This window comes from Girardinichthys multiradiatus, chromosome 7 (assembly GCF_021462225.1).
Source record: "Girardinichthys multiradiatus isolate DD_20200921_A chromosome 7, DD_fGirMul_XY1, whole genome shotgun sequence".
NCBI classification, from domain to species: domain Eukaryota; kingdom Metazoa; phylum Chordata; class Actinopteri; order Cyprinodontiformes; family Goodeidae; genus Girardinichthys; species Girardinichthys multiradiatus.
In genome coordinates, this window is record NC_061800.1 from 35311324 (window position 1) to 35332438 (window position 21115).

The 21115-nt window shown below is 43.7% G+C and overlaps 2 protein-coding genes across 2 annotated transcripts in view; both read left to right on the plus strand.

Moving 5' to 3' along the window:
• The window catches only part of ranbp2 (RAN binding protein 2), a 40519-nt gene extending 24340 nt beyond the window's left edge, over positions 1-16179 (plus strand). The window contains 11 exon segments of the mRNA XM_047370171.1: positions 43-1181; positions 1183-4496; positions 7647-7826; positions 11056-11136; positions 11256-11431; positions 12470-13367; positions 13485-13574; positions 13675-13823; positions 13905-14178; positions 14869-15224; positions 15312-16179. Coding sequence (XP_047226127.1) covers positions 43-1181; positions 1183-4496; positions 7647-7826; positions 11056-11136; positions 11256-11431; positions 12470-13367; positions 13485-13574; positions 13675-13823; positions 13905-14178; positions 14869-15224; positions 15312-15617 — 6963 coding nt within the window. The 3' untranslated portion in view covers positions 15618-16179.
• A 1299-nt stretch (positions 16180-17478) lies between these two features.
• Positions 17479-20753, plus strand: tpt1 (tumor protein, translationally-controlled 1). The gene is made up of 6 exons (XM_047370644.1): positions 17479-17631; positions 18177-18250; positions 19634-19818; positions 19915-20020; positions 20113-20229; positions 20327-20753. Exons 1-6 carry the CDS (start codon positions 17604-17606, stop codon positions 20327-20329), a joined length of 513 nt encoding a protein of 170 aa, XP_047226600.1. The 5' UTR covers positions 17479-17603; the 3' UTR covers positions 20330-20753.
• Positions 20754-21115: the final 362 nt, after the last annotated feature.

A 21115-nucleotide genomic window follows, 5' to 3' on the forward strand; every position in this document is an offset into this window, starting at 1 on the left:
CCTGTTAACTGATTTATATTTTTATTCTTTCTTTTTACACAGGGTCCAATGTATGGTGTGAACCGTATTCCTCCACAGCAGCATATGTATGCCTACCAGGCGCCCACTCACACGCCTCCGCTGCAGACAGCCCCACCCTGCATTTACCCTCCGCAAGACCCTCTTCGGTTTGAATCTCAAGCCACAGGGCTTCTTTCTCCATACAGTGAAGAATATTATGGCCAGAACGTTGCTCAGCAGACTACTAATCCTGCTCTGCCTGAACCTGGCTACTTCACCAAGCCATCTGTAGTCCCTGTTCAGCCACCAAAGGGTATTGAGGGGAAGCCTGTGGACTTTGGGAAGCTTTCCTTTAACCAGCAGACTTCAGCTGACGTCCCCAGAGTGCTGAGTTTCGGAGCAGGGGCAGCTGCTCAGTCTTCACCTTCACCTGCTTTTAAATTCAATACCTATATAAAATCCATGGAAAGAGATCCTAGTTTCTCTGCTTCCCAAACCAAACAAAGTGAAAGTTTGCTTGGCCTCCTCACCACAGACCTCCCCCCAAAAACTGACGCAGGTCCAGAGAAGCCCCCAGCGCAGGAGCAACCCCCCAGCAACCAGAGCATCTTCACCTTCGGTAATAAAAACATAACCAGCTTTTCGTTTGCTGATTCCATTCAGAAAACACCAGCTGGAAGTCTCTTTGGGAAGGTGGAGCAACCGTTTAAGTTTGGTGAAGTTACCATCCCAGCATTTGGCATTGGGAAGGCACCAGAGCTGGAGAAGGCAGCAGAGAGCGACAACGAGAGCACACATGCTGAGGAGGACGAAGATGGTCCTCACTTTGAACCGATTGTCCCTCTTCCCGATAAAGTAGATGTGAAAACAGGCGAGGAGGAAGAGGAGGAGATGTTTTGCAACAGAGCAAAGCTGTATCGATTTGACGCAGAGACGAAAGAATGGAAAGAACGAGGAATTGGCAATGTTAAAATCCTAAAACACAACACTAAAGGAAAGGTCCGCCTTTTGATGAGAAGAGAACAGGTCCTTAAGATCTGTGCGAATCACTACATCACTGCAGACATGCTACTGAAACCTAATGCTGCCTCGGACAAATCCTGGGTTTGGAACGCCATTGACTATGCAGATGAAGAGCCTAAACCTGAACAGCTGGCCATTCGCTTCAAAACAGTGGACGAGGCAGCTCTTTAAAGCCAAGTTTGAAGAAGCCCAAAAGGTGGTGCTCAAATCGCCAGAAAAGCCAAAACCACAAGAGAAGAAGGAGAGTTCAAAGGACTCTGCTTCACTGGTAGCCCGGTTTGCTCTTAAAGACGGCGAATGGGAGTGCCCTGTGTGTTGTGTAAGAAATAAAGCAATGGCTATGCAGTGTGCAGCATGCAGCACTGCCAATCCACAGTCTTCATCAAAATCAGAACCTCAGCTTACTGGTGAAACCAAAAGCAGTCCATTCACCTTTAAATTTGGTACGGATTCATCAAAGCCAAGTGGTTCAAGCTCAACATTTACTGGATTCAGTGCTTTTGGGACTTCAGGAACCTCCTCTTTTACATTCGGTGTCAGCTCTTCAAAACCCGCTGACAAAACAGCCAGTCCGTTTGGTTTTGGCTTTGGCTCACAGTTTGCCACCAAGCCAGAGCAATGGGACTGTGGCAAGTGTTCTGCAAAGAATGACGCGTCGACAGACAGTTGTGCTTCTTGTAAAACTCCTAAAACTGCAGCTAAAACGCCCATGATCGCACAGATTGCTCCGGCACCAGAAGCTCCTATTGCACAGGCCCCTGCATGTGCCGTTGACGCTGGATTTGCTGCACGCTTCAGCAAGAAGCCCGGACAGTGGGACTGTAATGTTTGTGATGTAAGAAATGAAGCATCTGCTGACAAATGTGTTTCCTGTCAAAGTCCACACATGCCTCCAAAATCATCTGCTGAGGCTCCAGCAGCATCAAATGTACCAACATCATCAGGACTTGAGGGTGATTCTGCCAGGAAGGATGGACCGTGGGACTGCAATGCCTGTCTGGTCAGAAATGAGGCATCAGCAGCTGAGTGTGTTTCCTGCCACACTCCAAATCCAAATCCTTCTTTAGAGGCCATGTTTGGCAAGAAGGAAGGAGAATGGGACTGTGACAGCTGTCTCGTGAGAAATAAATCCTCTTTTAATAAATGTGTGGCCTGTAAAACCCCAAACCCTAATGCTAAAAGCACAAGCACAGAAGCACATTCTGCCTCGTCTTTTAGTTTTAACTTCGCAACCAAGAGTTCATCTAGCCAGCCTGCTGGAGCTGCATTTACTTTTGGCACCGGCGGTACTTTTCAGTTTGGACAAAATAAGGAAAAAGGTTCATCTGCTGCATTCAAGTTTGAAACTCCTCAGTCTGTGCCAGTCACCTCAAGCTCCTCTGGCTTCTCTTTCTCAATGCCCATCCCAGCTGGTGGCTTCAAGTTTGGAGTTCAGGACTCTGCGGAAGATTCTGCCTCATCTGATAATCAGACCCCATCAGGGTCAGCCTCCAGTGTCCTTAAAAACATGGCTGACAAACACAAGGAGAAAGAGACTGGGTCTACACTTTCCGTGAACCAAATAGAAAAGGATCAAAATCCATTAATTGCTGGAAAAGCCAATACGTTCAGTTTTGCAGACTTGGCCAAGTCTTCTGAAGGGACCTTCCAGTTTGTCCAAAAAGATCCCAATTTCAAAGGTTTCTCAGGGGCAGGTGAGCAGGTTTTCTCATCGTCACAGACAACCCCTACCAAAGCAGAAGCTTCAAATGACCTGGAAGACGAGGGCATGTATAAAACAGAGGAACATGACGACATCCAGTTTGAACCAGTGGTCCAGATGCCTGAGAAGGTGGACCTGGTTACGGGTGAGGAAGATGAACAGGTTCTGTACTCCCAGCGTGTCAAACTCTTTCGATTCGACTCTTGCACCAGTCAGTGGAAAGAGCGTGGTGTGGGGGTCCTGAAGTTCCTGAAAAACAACACGAACGGCCGGCTGAGAGTGCTCATGAGAAGGGAACAAGTTCTGAAGGTTTGCGCAAACCACTGGATCACCACCACCATGAACCTTAAGCCCCTGTCTGGCTCAGACAAAGCCTGGATGTGGATGGCCAACGACTTCTCTGATGGAGACGCTAAACCCGAACAGCTGGCCGCCAAATTTAAAACCACAGAGCTAGCAGAGGAGTTCAAAAGGAAGTTTGAGGAATGTCAGAAACTTCTTTTGGATATCCCTCTGCAGACGCCCCATAAGCTCATGGACACTGGACGAACAGCACACCTCATCAAAAAAGCAGAAGAGATGAAGTCCGGTTTGAAAGACTTGAAGCTCTTTTTGACAGACGAGAAAACGAAGATCCAAGGTGATGACACGCAGGGAGACGTTACCGCGGCAAGCGAAGTCTCCGGTCTTGGGATCAGGCCTCAAGGGGAAACAACAGGCCCCACTTTGGAGTGGGATAACTATGACCTACGAGAAGAAGCTTTGGACGATACTGCTGACTCATCCGTCTACACCACCCCTGTTGCCAGTAGCCCCTTTAGGAAGAACCTCTTCTGCTTCGGAGAATCCACGGGTGGGTTCAGCTTCAGTTTCCAACCCGGCATCAGCCCTTCCAAGTCCCCCGCGAAGCTCAACTTGAGCAGGGCCTCGGCCGGTACAGACGAGGAGCAGGATACAAGTCAGGACGAAGAGCGAGACGGGCAGTACTTTGAACCTGTGGTGCCTTTGCCTGACTTGGTGGAGATTTCTACAGGGGAGGAAAACGAGCTGGTGGTCTTCAGCCATAGATCCAAGCTGTATCGCTATGACAAAGAGGTGAAGCAGTGGAAGGAGAGAGGCATTGGGGACCTCAAGCTCTTGCAGAATTATGACACCAAACGAGTGAGGTTGATAATGAGGAGAGATCAGGTGCTGAAGCTCTGTGCCAACCACTGGATCTCAGCCGCCATGAGGCTGGAGCCCATGAAAGGGGCAGAGAAGGCCTGGGTTTGGAGTGCCTTGGACTTTGCCGAAGAAGGAGAGGGTAAGGTTGAGCAGCTGGCTGTGAGGTTTAAGACACAAGAGACTGCAAATACATTTAAGCAGGCCTTCGAAGAATCCAAGGCGGCACTGGGAAAAGCAGAACTCATGACTCCTGTGACGACGAGAGTCGCTGCGACACCAGAAAGAGGACCGGCAGCCGCATCTGAAGGCACAACGCCATCCGTTTGTGGGCATGCAGCAATTTCTGTTCTTGAAGAGACAACACGGGAACGTACAGCAAGTCCTCCTGGCACTAGGCCAACTGCTGCATCTCAAAGTCCAGTCAATCCCATGAAGACTGTGGTGTCTCCCCCAAAGTTTGTTTTCGGCACTGATTCCGTTCAGAAGATTTTTGGCTCTCCTAAATCAGAGTCCCAAGCATCTGCATCTGTGTCGGGTTTGACAGCCAAAGATGGTGGAAGCTCAGTGAAGGCTATGCTTCCTGCGCCAGCATTCAAAATGCATACAGGTCAGAATAACTGTTTTATATTTTTTGTAATATCTATGAAAGCTTTTTTTGCTCATCATATTGTCCTTTTCCTTCTCTGTTTGGTCATCCAAGTGGATTGACCCATCACCAAAGTATATTAATAGTTGTCATAAACCTCAGACCCTTTTTTCTGCCAGTGTTGCTGTTTAATATGTGAAACTACATGTTGTATTTAGATGTATTAATCTGTGCAAACAGAACCAAAGTAGCCAGAAGATACAGTCCTGCATATACACTTCTGTTTAGATTACATTCACTCATCATTGGTATGAATGCCATATTATCTGTTGGCTTTTGATGATCCATATGCTCTTTAAAGGTATAATGTTTATACAACAATGATTTTTTTAAACAGGAATAAGGTGCACAAGGTGGAATTTATTATGGATTTAACTTTAATCCAGATTTAATCCAATTCTGGCTGGATATTTGACCTGTTCTCTCTGCAAAAATGGCAGAGCCCAGTTAAATGGGTTGGTTTTCAGGAACAGACCCAACGTTGAGCTACAGTCAACAAATATTGAATAAAGGGGAGGTCAGTGTCATTCAAAAAGTGAATGTTGGCCTGCTTTATCCATTCCAAAACCATTGTCCTGTTGGTGCACCCACCAGGCCCAAACAAAAAAATTGTCTGGTGAACAGAATCGGCCAGTTTTCATCTTGACTGGTCTGGCTAGAAACTCACATCGTCCGATGTTTTCCTGATGAGTTTGCGTTTAAAACATTTTGCATGTGGATGCAGTTGCTACGCTAGGTGTAGAAGGCTTTAAGTTAGTCATTTTCAGTATTGGTGAGATTTTTTTAGAAGCTAAAAAGAATCTGTATTTTCTACGACATGTTGGGGCATGTTTGTGCCATTCATTCAGGCTACGAGAGAGAGCATAACTGTCAGCAGATAACAAGAAGGTAGAACCGTACCGCAAAGTTACTCCTTTCATCCTTTGGAGCTTGTAACTTCTGTCTGTTGGGGGACATGCTGGAACTGGAAACCTTGGCAGCGTTTCGGAAATCTCAGTTGAGGTGACGATCTACATCCTTTAGGAAGTCCACACAGTCTGCGGTTTCATTGTGTTAACTTTACTAATCTGAAGCCAGCTTGAAATGTCTTCTCTATTTCATTGTGTCCTCATTTTTTAAATATTAGCATAATGGTGCAGAGTGACTCCTCGGGTGAGATGCTGCCTCTGTTCCTAATATAAATCACTGTTCACAAGGGAAACAATATTTTAAATGCTGTTCCTATATCTTATAAGTCTCACAGAAATCAGAATTGGCTAAAATCTGTGCCAGTAATAGCTTTATACGGGATTGAATTCTCTACAAATGTCTGATGTGTGCATCTAGAAATTGGGATGTTCAGGAACCACAAAGGCTAATGCGTTCCATGAATTGATTGGTGCTACACCAGTGTGACTCTTTACAGTGAAGCCAGTTTAATATCAGCATAGACTGAGAGGGTACCAGCCAAGAAAGAAGCCAGGGGCCTTCTGGAGATAATGTTTATGGTCAGATGAAGCATGAATTGAGCTGTTTGGCTAAAATAGCAAGAAATATGTTAAAAGGAATCAAGATGGAGCTTTGAAACCTAAGGATCATCTACCAAGTGTTGAGCATGGTGGTGTAAGCATCATGCTGGGTGTCTGTTTTGCTTCCTAGGCCTACTTCCACATTATTCAACTTGGCCTCAAATAAACAACTGGAACTTGGACACAATTTGGTGTCCATGTTCAGTCCTACTGAACATTTTAGACCATGCTTAAAAGCTCTAAATGAGCTTTGCTGGTCAAATAATCAGCCAGGAAGTTTGTTGATGGCTAATTCTCTGTAACTTGCTGAGGGACCAAACGTGGTGGTGCATGGTTATGTTTGAGGCTGTGTGTAGATGACGGAACGTCCAAAATCAATTCAAATCCGTGCACTTTGTTGTTTTGAGAAAATCATTCACTTTGCCGTTGAATCGTTCCGCTTGAAACAAATCATGAAAGCCTAACAATAAGATGACATTCACACTGATGAGGGTATGCGACCCTCTGACCAGAACTGCATCCTGAATTGTAAGGAACGCTCAACGAGTTACTTAACACTGGGTTATTACACTGTTACGCTTTCTCCCATTTGAACAGTCTTGGCATTGTTTTCTGAAACATACCAGCCTCATAATTAGTGTCTCTTCACCAACAACAACCCGTCATCCTTTAGGGCTGGATTTTAGGCTTTTCAAAGATAACCCAATGGCCTTTTGGACCAGCACATCCGCCATCCAATTTGAAACCCCAGGTACTCTAATTATTGCAGTGTGTGTTAAAACCTCTCAGCTGTCACCTGGCTGGCCCTGACTGGAACAAACAATAACCTGTTTGCACGGAGTGGACAAAAACGACAAACTGAAGCTAACATGTTGCATGTTGAGTGTGTTGACGTTCAGTCCTTGACATCTAGTTTAGCTTTTGCATAACAAGATGTAAGCATCTTGTGCACAAGAAAGCATCAAAACTAATGTCATCTTTGATGTTACAGGTACCATTTTTACCAGTAAATAGTTGGACACCACATAAGCCCTGTGCATGCAGTTTTACTCAAACAACCTTAAATTAATCCAGAAATGCCTCTACTGTTCATAACTGTCCTTTTTAAATGTTCAGGCGGTTGTGCATGACTCAAAGTAGCGTCTTGAACTGCAGTAGGAGGCACTTCAGTAAAAGTGAAATGTTTCCTGTAAGGTGATCTGAGAACAGAGGATCTTCCTTCAGGGAGGCATGCACTGTGCGAGCGTCACAGTGCCATTTTTAGTGCTGGATGTGTAGCAACAGCATGAAATGTAATTTGCTGTCTGAGACATTTGCAGATGACCCACACATCAGCAGAGATTAATTAGGTGTAAAGCTCGAATGGTTTAATGTAGTTCTACCATGCGTCCAACTTTTAGTGGTAGACTCTACCACAGGCGTTAGGAGAAGTGTCATTTCTCACTGCAGTAAATCACATGCATGCTTTTCATTGTCGCGCATGTGATTTTATGTTACTGTGTGGATGTATCTAACACTTGCACTTAAAACTGCAATAAATGTGTTTTTTATGTTATCTTCAAAGCCATGTTGCTTAATCTTGTTTCCGTCTTTTGTATCATAGGCTCTGCTCAGGCAGCTGCAGCATCCAGCTCTGGGTCGGGTGACGACTCCGATGTGGAGATCGTGTATGTCAGGGAGCCCTCTGCTGAACAGGCAGCTTTAGCCAGGAAACTCATGCTCCCTCTCACCTTCTTCTGCTACAAAAATGTGCCAGGCTACACTAGTGATGATGAACCTGATGGTGAGACCTAAAGTTGATTCATATAAAGTGCAATGAAGCAGCTAAAATGCCACTTTTTTTAATGAGGAGAAAATAATACCTCAACAGATCATTTAAAATCTATTTTCACAAACGGTATGTCCTGTGCAACTCAACACCTTTCAGCATTCAGTCTTGTTGAGGTCTCATAGACTGTCAGTTATAGTTAATCTGATTATCCAGACCTAAAGTTCAGCTGTTCAAGTGGTATTCTCCTGACATCTACATCTGCTTCATGTGAAGCCATAATTATCGGTGTCAATGAGGAGAAAGGACGCGTTGTGTCTCCTAAACAGATGAAATGATGAGGCTGAAACAGGTTGAGAAGGCTGCAGGCAACACTGAAACAGCTGCAGGAAATTTTGTGTTCTACATGTGACAACAATCCCCTGTAAACCTCCATATGTCAAACAGGAGCATTTTCCTCCACAGAAAACAGCAAGGCCTGGCTAAAATCTCCCCAAACCTGTGAAAGAATGTTATGTCATGTGTTGTGCGTTATGAAACCCAACTTGAACTGCCGTGCGTACACACAGTGAAACATGGGGGTGGCAGCATGATACTGTGGGGCTGCTTTTGTCCTTTCTTGTCTGCTAGAAAGAGGAGTTTCATGGTGAGTCCAGGTGTGCATCAATATCAACAAAATCCAGAACCAGATCTGACAGAGTTTAGTTATCGGCTAAAGAGGGCAAGCTGGGAGTCTCCTCCTGGTAGACTTCTAGTAATCTAAGGGTGTGCACACTTATGCCACCAGGTTACTGGACCCTATTTCACTTATTTACAGGTTTTGCCTATAAGAGCTTATTTTTCCAGTTGAATCCTACAGAATATGTCACACACTGGTGGAAAAATTTCAGAAATTATGAAAATGGCATTTTAGATGTATAGAGAAATATGTCAGAACCTAATCAAAGTTTGTTCATTTCACTTTGTTTAACAGACCCGTCTGAACTAATCCTAACTTTTAATTTGTGAGTTTCTATAATGGAACCCAGCTATGTTGCTGCATGTTATCTTCAATAAGCCTGTCTCAGTTGATAGTCGTATTATTGGCTTGTTTTTTTTAAGATGATCTATTTCAGTATCCTTGTCCTAATCCACTATTTACTCGTTTAGAAACTCTAACAGATGTTATGAATTCTGTGCTGTTTTTGAGGAGATGGTTTACCCACTTTTAATACCGTTGTTTTTGCATGCCTGACTCCAGCTTTAGAAATGCATCTTCTGCCAGTATTGAAAAACAAAACATCATCTTTCTGTATTTATCCTCAAATAAAAACATGGTCTTTGTATTATTCATTCATTCATCTTCTACAGGTCCTTCTCAAAATATTAACATATTGTGATAAAGTTAATTATTTTCCATAATGTAATGATGGAAATTTAACATTCATATATTTTAGATTCATTGCACACTAACTGAAATATTTCAGGTCTTTTATTGTCTTAATACGGATGATTTTGGCATACAGCTCATGAAAACCCAAAATTCCTATCTCACAAAATTAGCATATTTCATCCGACCAATAAAAGAAAAGTGTTTTTAATACAAAAAACGTAAACCTTCAAATAATCATGTACAGTTATGCACTCAATACTTGGTCGGGAATCCATTTGCAGAAATTACTGCTTCAATGCGGCGTGGCATGGAGGCAATCAACCTGTGGCACTGCTGAGGTCTTATGGAGGCCCAGGATGCTTCGATAGCAGCCTTTAGCTCATCCAGAGTGTTGGGTCTTGAGTCTCTCAACGTTCTCTTCACAATATCCCACAGATTCTCTATGGGGTTCAGGTCAGGAGAGTTGGCAGGCCAATTGAGCACAGTGATACCATGGTCAGTAAACCATTTACCAGTGGTTTTGGCACTGTGAGCAGGTGCCAGGTCGTGCTGAAAAATGAAATCTTCATCTCCATAAAGCTTTTCAGCAGATGGAAGCATGAAGTGCTCCAAAATCTCCTGATATCTAGCTGCATTGACCCTGCCCTTGATAAAACACAGTGGACCAACACCAGCAGCTGACACGGCACCCCAGACCATCACTGACTGTGGGTACTTGACACTGGACTTCTGGCATTTTGGCATTTCCTTCTCCCCAGTCTTCCTCCAGACTCTGGCACCTTGATTTCCGAATGACATGCAGAATTTGCTTTCATCCGAAAAAAGTACTTTGGACCACTGAGCAACAGTCCAGTGCTGCTTCTCTGTAGCCCAGGTCAGGCGCTTCTGCTGCTGTTTCTGGTTCAAAAGTGGCTTGACCTGGGGAATGCGGCACCTGTAGCCCATTTCCTGCACACGCCTGTGCACGGTGGCTCTGGATGTTTCTACTCCAGACTCAGTCCACTGCTTCCGCAGGTCCCCCAAGGTCTGGAATCGGCCCTTCTCCACAATCTTCCTCAGGGTCCGGTCACCTCTTCTCGTTGTGCAGCGTTTTCTGCCACACTTTTTCCTTCCTACAGACTTCCCACTGAGGTGCCTTGATACAGCACTCTGGGAACAGCCTATTCGTACAGAAATGTCTTTCTGTGTCTTACCCTCTTGCTTGAGGGTGTCAATAGTGGCCTTCTGGACAGCAGTCAGGTCGGCAGTCTTACCCATGATTGGGGTTTTGAGTGATGAACCAGGCTGGGAGTTTTAAAGGCCTCAGGAATCTTTTGCAGGTGTTTAGAGTTAACTCGTTGATTCAGATGATTAGGTTCATAGCTCGTTTAGAGACCCTTTTAATGATATGCTAATTTTGTGAGATAGGAGTTTTGGGTTTTCATGAGCTGTATGCCAAAATCATCCGTATTAAGACAATAAAAGACCTGAAATATTTCAGTTAGTGTGCAATGAATCTAAAATATATGAATGTTAAATTTTCATCATTACATTATGGAAAATAATGAACTTTATCACAATATGCTAATATTTTGAGAAGGACCTGTATACCGCTTATTCCATAATGCGTCAAGGGGCAGCTGGTGCCCATCTCCAGCTCCCCGGGTGAGAGGCAGGGTACACCGTGGACAGGTCGCCAATCCATTGCAGCCTTTTTATTAATTAGCCTATTTTCATTTTTTATCACCATTACTAGGGAAACGGAGAGATGCAAGTGGTTAATCAAATTGGAAACGCAATTCTTAACTAACCTTTTATGCTCTAACTGAAATTAAATCTGGGAGATGTCTTACTGAATTTGTTCTTTTGGTTTTTTTTTTTTGTTTGTTTTAGACGAGGACTTTGAGTCTGCTGTGAGAGCCTTGAGTGGAAAGCTTTACCCTGATCCTCCTGCAGCAGCAGTCTGTGCTGAGGGTAAGCCACTCAAACACCAGGGTAGTGTTGGTTTGAGTCACCACACTACCTTCATACCAGCAACTAAAATGCATTTAAGTTATGCTCCCTCACACCAAACCTTTGTGTGCTGCTTTCAGAGCCAGACTGTCAGTTTGTTTGGGAGAAGAAACCAACACCAGAGGAAGAGGAGAAGGCAAAGAGCCTCCAGCTTCCACCCACGTTCTTCTGTGGCCTGAGCACCACAGACAGCGACTTGGACAATGAGGAGCCTGAAGACTTTGAGACAGAACTTCACAAAGCCCAACAAGACCTGGTAATGTCCCACAATGCACAGAATATGACCCAAAGTTCAAAGGAGGTGCCATCTAGTAACAACCTGCATGTTCATTGCATGAATCTGCATCTCAAGCATTTATCTCCTGTTGTAATATCTGTTTATTTACCACTGTCATATTATTTAGAACCCATATAACAAAACATGACTGCTGAAATTAATGATTACAAACAGGCAGTACTACTAAAGACATCTATATTATCCATATCTGCACATTAGAACACTTGCATTACTCACATCTGGTCATATCCTGATCTAACGGCTGCACCGTTGAAGAGGTCGCCCTCTAGATGCATTAAATGCAATTAGGGTCTGTGCTTTCTGCATTCAGGATGCATTATGTTTAGAGAGGCCGATGATATTCATGTAGATGTGCCATTCTAGACTGTAACTGGTTCAGAAGGCTTTTAAGAACACTATCAAGTTGAACAAACAGCTTAATGAAGACCAAAGAACACAGTTCAGGGGTAAAAATGTGGGGATGTTAATAGCAGGGTTGGGGTTAAAACAAAATCCCAAGTTATAGAGATCTTAAAGAGTTCAATTATCATCTAAAAATGTGTACAGCATAACTGCAAATCTACCGAGACATGGCCATGAATCCACACAAAAATGAATGAGAAGGCCTTACATCATTTCCCTTTTACTTCACTTACTTTGCACTACTTTGTGTTGGAGTGTCACATAAAATCCCAATAAAATACATTAAAATGGGTTTTAAGTAACAAACTGAGGAGGTTCAATGGGAAGAAATTCTTTTGGAAGGCCTAACTTAAAGCTCAAAGACTTTAATGTATCTACAGCTGACAGCTTGCTGCCAACAGACCCTCAGGGGTCTAATGGTGTCTGAATTTCAACAAGTTAGGTTTGTCTGGCCTGTTGCTGTAGAGAAAAGGCTACAACGTCAAAAGTGCTGTCGGTTATTCAGCTTTTTGTTGGCCTGCTACTTTTACAGCAACACACTGAGAAGAATGTATTCATAAAGTCATGAAAAAACTAAACTAACATTTCTTACAGACTGCCCAGTTAAACAAAGCCGAGCTGGTATCAAGTGGACCTGCAGGACCCTCACAGGACTCTGCCTCAGTCCCATCAACCAGCTGTCCAGAAGCTGCAGACAACAAACCCACACCTGATGGACAACCAGTAGACAAGGCCACGCCTGATGGGCAACCAGTAGACAAGGCCAAGCCTGATGGGCAACCAGTAGACAAGGCCACACCTGATGGACAACCAGTAGACAAGGCCACGCCTGATGGGCAACCAGTAGACAAGGCCACACCTGATGGACAACCAGTAGACAAGGCCACGCCTGATGGGCAACCAGTAGACAAGGCCACGCCTGATGGGCAACCAGTAGACAAGGCCACACCTGATGGGCAACCAGTAGACAAGGCCACACCTGATGGGCAACCAGTAGACAAGGCCACACCTGATGGGCAACCAGTAGACAAGGCCACACCTGATGGGCAACCAGTAGACAAGGCCACACCTGATGGGCAACCAGTAGACAAGGCCACACCTGATGGACAACCAGTAGACAAGGCCACGCCTGATGGGCAACCAGTAGACAAGGCCACACCTGATGGACAACCAGTAGACAAGACCACGCCTGATGGGCAACCAGTAGACAAGGCCACACCTGATGGACAACCAGTAGACAAGGCCACACCTGATGGACAACCAGTAGACAAGACCACGCCTGATGGGCAACCAGTAGACAAGACCACGCCTGATGGGCAACCAGTAGACAAGACCAAGCCTGATGGGCAACCAGTAAACCAGCCCACAGAGACTCTGAGTGAAACTCCCAGCAGCAGCTCTCCTATAGACCTGTCTACTAAGAAAAGTCCAGAGCCGGAGTCCAAAACCGAGATGGAGGCTACAACTTCGACTGCATCAACAACTGCTCAAGGTTCGGACTTTTAAGGGATTTAAACTAATTGTTACTATCAGGACTCGTGTGTTAAGGGATAAAAATTACTTTGTTGGTCAGAATCTGATACTGTGAATTGTGCTTCTTTGGTCCCAGACTCCTCAGCCTTTGGCTTCAACTCGCTCAGTGGATTTTCTTTTGCTGACCTAGCTAAAAACACCGAAGGATTTGCTTTTGGATCCAACGGTTTGTTCTAACAACGCCTTTGCCACGCTCCTCTTCTTCGTGGTTCTTTTAATGTGTTACAAAATAATTGAATTACGTTTTATAATTGATCCTAATTCAGATGCCAATTTCTCATGGGCCAACGCTGGAGCGACGGTATTTGGGGCTGCTGTGTCCTCTGAGGTCACAAACACTGAGGAGGGAAGTGATGAAGAGGAGGCTTCTAACAACGCTGACATCTACTTTGAACCTATCATTTCCCTACCTGAGGTACCTAAAAATATTTGATCATCTTTTGTGGTTAAAATATTTCAGACAACTCATCTCTGAGCCCTTCTTGGCGCTTTTCAGGTGGAGACAAAGTCCGGCGAGGAAGATGAGGAAATCCTGTTTAAAGAGCGAGCCAAGCTCTACCGATGGGACCGTGACCTCGGGCAGTGGAAGGAGCGCGGCACCGGAGACCTCAAGATCCTCTTCCACCCGAACAAACACTTCTATAGGATCCTGATGCGAAGAGACCAAGTGCTGAGGGTTTGTGCGAACCACACCATCTCCCAGGCGATGGAGCTGAAACCCATGAACACCTCAGCCAACGCACTTGTCTGGACCGCCACTGACTACTCGGGTACGAATACTGAACACAGTGTACACAGTGGTGGAGTGGAAATATCTCAGGATATAATGAATGCTGTGCAGCCTATGTGGGGTTATGGGATATAAATACTGCCTGGCATCGTAAGAATCGGAATGGCGTCTCTGCTGTGATCAAATCTGGGTTGCAAAACTCCAGGCATTTAAAATGTCTTTATAGGAACATATGGGAATAAACTTGGAATTTAAAATATGGAAGTTTGTCCCTTAGCAGGGATTTTAAATACAGCTGGGAAATATGTTTAAGCATAATCTTAACCAAAACAACGGCATCATTTAGGTATGCTCTGCTATCTCTCCATCACACGCAGCACATAGCACACTGCTTACTGCACTCAGTTTCCTATTCCAACCAATCATCCATCCAGCTATATATGTAACCTGAGTGGATTTATTTGATGGCTTCTTATGGAACTTTGTTAAACTGGATTGTTTTTAGCCTCCATCAGACTGAAGGGTGCTAAACACAAATGTGCAAAAGAAAAAAGTCCGTGGTTTTATAGTCGTCAGACATTTAAACACTTTAAGATGCACTTAAATTCATCTTTAAAAGCACTCAATTATTAATCACACCCTGAAGGAGGCAAAGATTGTCACCTCTCCAACCAGAGAAGCTATTCCTGCCGTCTTCTTTCTAGTCTAAACTTTTGCTTCATTTTTCCAGATGGTGATGGTTTGGTGGAGCAGCTGGCGGCCAAGTTCAAAACCACCGAGATAGCCGAGTCGTTTAAGAAGACTTTCTGCGAATGTCAGAGCCGCATTGACCAAACCGGGGACGACGCTTCATCGGCCTCAGCGCCACACATGTCCCGAGTCCAGGAGCACTCCAAAGACACTAATCCACTGGTGTTCCTCAAAGTGGCAGCGGACGGTGAACCACTGGGCACCATCACAATTGAGGTCTTCTCACACATCGTTCCCAAGACTGCGGAGAACTTCAGGGCTCTGTGCACTGGAGAGAAAGGCTTCGGGCTGCAGAACTCCATCTTCCACAGGGTCATACCGGACTTCATGTGTCAGGTGAGAGAAATGTATAAAAAGTTTGGATGAGCATGAGGAACTTGGTTTGATTCACCATTTAAAGATGATTGCTTTCTGCTGTTTTAGGGTGGCGACATCACCAAGAGTGACGGCTCTGGCGGTAAATCCATCTACGGCAGCGCGTTTGAGGACGAAAACTTCGACGTTCGGCACACCGGCCCGGGCATCCTGTCCATGGCTAACCGCGGACGGGACACCAACACCTCGCAGTTCTTCATAACGCTGAAGAAAACGGAACATTTGGACTTCAAACACGTAGCATTTGGCTTTGTTCGGGACGGGATGGATGTGGTGCAGCAGATGGGAGAGCTGGGCACAAAGGGAGGGGTTCCTGCAAAGAAGCTGGCTATCACCGAGTGTGGACAGTTGTAGCTGTTCAGTGCACATCCTTGAGATTAAGACTGTTTCCAAGTAAAACCTATCCTCAGGTTTTTGGAAACGTTTCCTACATTGAAGTCGCTCGTTGGTGGGAGGAGGTTTTTGGAGCAAATGTGAAGTATCAATGCTGTTTGCTTTTCCATTTTAATAATTTCTCAGATGTTTATTTTTTGTGTTATTGTAAATGTTTTATTTCTTTGTCTCACTTGTATTCAGTTGTGCTTCTTTTCTTCCTTTTTCGAAGGCTTTTTAAACATAGTTAAGCTTTTTTTGGTTTGCAACCATCCCCCACCACTGCACATATACATTTGGTTATAGGACACTCCCGTTTATTTTTCCTGACTTTAAATGACCTCACATTGCAAATAATTGAACTCGATAATTGCCTTTCACAAGCTGAATTAATCCCACTGTGTTTCCCCTTAAAGGGAAGGGAGGCATATGGGTTTTACCAGGGAGATTCAGCATCTGTATAGATTGAGATGACAAATAAAAGTTGCTTGTTGTACTGGAATAATTTGCTGATAATTGAGAAATAAATTTGCTTCACAAGTAATGTGTGGTTCTCATGTTTCTGTCTTAAACATTTAGTTTTGGGATGATTGCTGTGGGATTAAACATGTTTTCAAACAAAACAATGTCATTTTTTACATGTGCTCTTTTTATGCATTCTAGTTTAGATTATTTAATGTATTTTAAGTTGCACTAAAAGCTTTAGTGCATTTCCTCAAGCTCACATGTGAGAGACCAACACAAAGAAGCATGTAATTGTGAAAAGGAACAAAAGGAATATATGGTTTTTATTATGTTTTGTAATTTAAAATCTGACATCCTGCTTTTCTAATTACCCCACCTTCAACCTGGTGCCCCTAAATAAAATCAGGTGTAACAAATTGCTCAGAGAAGTTGCCTTGTATGTATTTCATCTGTGTGGTTTAATCAGAGTATAAACCCAGTTGTTCTGTGAAGGCCTCCAAGGTTTGTTGGAGAACATTAGTGAACAAACTCCATCATCAGGAGTAAGTAACACCAGAAAGGTAAGGGATAAAGTTATAAGGATTTAAGCAAAGGCTTACTAAGGTTAAAGCTTTTGGCTGACAAAACGCTATGTGGTGAAAAACGTAACGCACATCACCCTGAACACAGCATGTCTGTGGTGGGAGCATCATGGTGTGGGGACACTTCCTCCAGCAGGGACAGGGAAGTTGGTCGGAGTTTAAGATGGACGTAACTACACTCAAATCCAGAAATAAAATCTGTTCCCAGCTACAAAAGACTTCAGATCAGGTGAGGGATTTGCCTTCTGGAAGGGTTTAGATCAAAACATACATGTTAGAATGGCCCAGTCAAAGTCCAGACCTAAATAAAATTGAGCATCTGTGGCAAGACACTCCATCCAGTCTGACTCCATTTGAGCTAATTTGTAAATAAATGACAAATTTAGATGCGCAAAGCTGGTGGAGCATAGACACACCACTAAATGCTTGCAGCTCTAAATACAGCAAAGGTTGGTGCTAAATGATAATGCAAGCTTTTCAGTATACATTTTGATAACCATGTACCACTTTCCTTCCTCTACAATTTTGCACTACATTGTGTTGGTCTATCACATAAAATCCCATCAAAATGCAATAAACTCTGGGGTCTTCATTGTGTCAAAATGTGAAGAATTTGAAGGGGTATGAATACTTTTGCAAGGCAATCGTTTGTTTTTGTGACACTACACAACATATGTGTTACATGAGTGTTGATTTACCATTTTAAAGTTACAGTGACTGGGAGGAAACACCGTTGTAGTACCCCTGTCGGCCACCAACTCCATGGTGGCAGCAGAGCGGGAAGTCGGAGTTGAGTCATCGTGACATCAGCAGGATGTAAACGCGGCGGCTCGCGGCCTGATCGGTCTTTTTCCTCTGCCGTGCTGTCGGGGCGGTTGGCCTGCTCTCTGTCTCTGAAGATTTTAACACCGAAGCAGCAAAAATGATTATCTACAAGTGCATCCTCACCAGTGAGTAGTCGCCATTGAATCTTTTCTAAGCTTTTGGTCAGTGTTGCGCCCGCGGAAGTTTGATTTAGTTTCCGTTGGAGGTTTGAGTTAGCGCAACTAGCTGGCTAACTCGTGGGTATCGTGATGGAGAAGTTAGCGCGAGCCCCCCCCCCAAAAAAATTAAAAATCAGGGGTGATTCAGACCGTTTCCCACCCTATTGGCTAATAGGTTCAGATGAGGGCTTTAACTACACATTTAGTTGTTATATCGGAAAGTTGTAATTGTATAAGAATACAAAATACCGTCAGAAACCACTGGTTGTGCAAGTTTTACCACAACGGCTCTCTTAAACGCTATTATGGAGTGAGTGTTGTGGCCTTCCAGCCGCATGTAGCTGCGGCTGTTAGCTACCGGCTCATTTTATGACTCTTACGCTGGGAAATGTGCCACAAAGTTGGGTTTAAGCAGGGAGCTTCTTTCCCTTTGAGTAAATGGCGCACCCAGCTCTTGGTCCGTTTTTCTTGTGGTAAGATTTTTTTTTTTTTTCCCCTAATTCTTTCAACAGATGATGAGATGTTCTCAGACACGTTCAAAGTAAAAGAATCTGAAAGCGGAATCTTCTTCGAAGTTGAAGGAAAGGTGAGTTCAGTGTTTAATCATTTTAATCGGTTGAAACGGGTTTTTTAAAAACTCGGATGCATTCACCGTTCCTGTTCCCTCCTTAAACGCAAAGAACCACTGGAGTTATGAAGCCTCTCACTTTCCTTCCTAATATTTGTCATGTTTGACCCGTTTTTTTTATTATCGGGATTTTATATTCCATACGATGTCTAATTATATTTGGAGAACAAAACCACAATGAATTCCTTCTGATTCCTTTGTTTCACTTCTGAGCAATCAGCCAGGGATCGAAATTTACTCTCGATCGGCTCTGATTAATGATCGGAGTTTCTGATACTGCAAAATCTGATTCTTTCTCCCATTCCTTAAATGCATCAAACTGCCACTCTCTATTTTGGTCTTTAAACGCATCAACCACCTGCATGTATTTTACTCCATTTAGTAAAAAACAGACTCATGTTGTCTTTGTACTTGAAAGTGAGGTTTTCCCAGTTGGAAATGCAACAGGGTCATCCCTGGAAGTCTGTATTCCAACCTGCGAAGGTTTGGAGCGGCCCAAGGTCCAGTACCTGTTATGGTTCCGTTGTTTTGTAGTTATTCGTTCCTTTTTGTGCAGCATATTAATTTGATGTTCTGCTTTTTACAGAGAAACAAAGACATTACAGGCGGGTTAATTAGGAAGGCTTTACTCCTCATTTGTTGCCAACTGTAGTTTTAAAAATGTTGCTGTTGATGGGAGTTATTCTTACAGTCTGAGGGATCCCTGGTCGCTCCATCACTTTCTCTGAAATCTTGCTAAATTTAAATAAAGTTTAAGAACGGTTAGATAAACTGTAAGCTGTTTTTAAGCACAGCATGAAACCATTATGGTTTTAATCTGGGTTTCTGTTGCCTCCCTCAAGATGGATGGCAGGAGTTGGGTCAACCAGCACTCTGACATCCAAGTTTTGGCAGCCGCTTTCAAACTGAAAGTTTTTCGGAAATTAAGACAAAGTTTGCAGATTTTTAAGTCAAACTTCCTGCTCAGAATGTAAATGGCAATTTCCATATGAAGCGAAGCCACTTGAAACTTCTGAGAGCAAATTGTTGTGTTGCAAATTTCCAGGTTATTTAAGAGTTTTGACATTCAGTTCCAAGTAAATTTGAACAAGATTGAATTTAAAAATGTAAAGCAAATGAGGACAACTGGATCACTGTACTCTGATTGGTCAGGATGGTGGAGTGGTTTACCTTATTAACTCGGATGATGCTATGACCTTGGACACTAAAGTGTATGCTTTCAATCGCCAGAACGTTGGTGTGATCACTGAAAACGATTCAGCCACCCTAAACTTTCCCATGTTTGTGATGTAACGCAAATAAATGTTTCTTGCTCCCCCCTTTATTCCTCCCGTTTTCTAGACGGTCACCAGGACAGAAGGGTTTGACGACGCTTTGATTTCAGCCAACGCCTCTGCTGAGGAGGCGTGTGAAGGCAACGAGTCAGCCACATTCTCTGGTGTGGACATCATCCTCAACCACAAGCTGCAGGAGACTGGCTTCGACAAGAAGCAGTACATGGCGTACATCAAGGACTACGTCAAGGCGTATGTCTTAAGAGTTCAGATTGTAAATCATTTTAAAATAAAGAAAAGCATTGATTTTAAGCGTTGACCACTACAAGATGCCTTTTGTATGCCTAGTGTCAAGTCCAAGCTGCAAGAGACCAACCCTGAGAGAGTGGAGAGCTTCATGGCCGACGTCCAACCAGAAGTTAAGAAGATCATCGGAAACATCAAGAACTATCAGGTAGCTTCAGATGAAAAACTCTTCCGGCATGTTTTGTCATTCAGTTTGTGTCTGCCTGATATTGTTCTCCTGATGCATGTTTTCCTTTTCAGTTTTTCACAGGAGAGTCCATGAACCCAGAGGGCATGGTGGCTCTGCTGGACTACCGTGAGGACGGCATCACACCATACATGCTTTTCTTCAAAGATGGCCTGCTGGTCGAGAAATGCGTAAGTACTTCGTTTAACTCTCACCCTAAAACTGAGGGGCACATAGCTCATTAACCGGAAAGGAAATTACACTTATTCTCCTTTTTTTTGTTTACAGTAACTACCTGGAATAAGATCTGCTGTTGAATTGACTGCTGCTCCCCCAAAATGCCCCCAAAACGCAGACTTGAAGGGGCATTATTCTGCATCTTGCCTGAACGGACACTCACCCTGCCCACACTGGCCCGCAGCACAACTGAACTGTGGGAAATTTGCCATTTGGTCATCAGATACAATTTTTAACTTTATTTTTTTGCAGTATTCAGTTTTCCCTTTGGGCCAGCGCTCATGTTAAACTAAAAGGCAGGACAGAAAGTGAAACTCTGACTCTGGCTGCAAAGCAGTTTTTCTGTTTTAGCAACAATATGTACGGTTTGACATCCACAGCCTTTATCATGCTTGGGTTTATGGTTGTGTTAAGCTAGTCCTTCTCCAATGCAAAGACTTCAGGTTCAATTTGAAAATAAAAAGTACCTCTACTTTAAGTTTTTCTGCTTTTTGTTTTGGGGAAAAAACATTTAGTGTGTTGCATTTGACAGGAAACCTCTTGCTGATTTTACCAAATCTTCTACAGACCTTGCATGTATTTTATCAGGATTTGATCGCCTTTCCACGTTGCATGGAAAGGATTCATATGGACTTCTAACATGAAACTTCTTGGAGCAACTGTTTCAGTCAGGTGATGTAGTTTGAATCATCTGGGCCAAATGCATGAAAATCTATTTAGGTAATTGAATTAAAATCACTCATTGACTCATATTTCAAGTTTTTATTCCTGTCAGTTTTTACTGTTAAGAAAAACCCAATGTTTGGTTTCTCCAAATATGACACGTCAAAGGATTATTTC

Excerpts from the sequence above, each read along its gene's own strand:
- tpt1 (XM_047370644.1), top strand. The coding sequence starts at position 17,604 with ATGATTATCTACAAGTGCATCCTCACCA. Across the intron at positions 18,251-19,633 it reads TCTTCGAAGTTGAAGGAAAG|ACGGTCACCAGGACAGAAGG; the intron begins GTGAGTTCAGTG and ends CCCGTTTTCTAG. Across the intron at positions 19,819-19,914 it reads ATCAAGGACTACGTCAAGGC|TGTCAAGTCCAAGCTGCAAG; the intron begins GTATGTCTTAAG and ends TTGTATGCCTAG.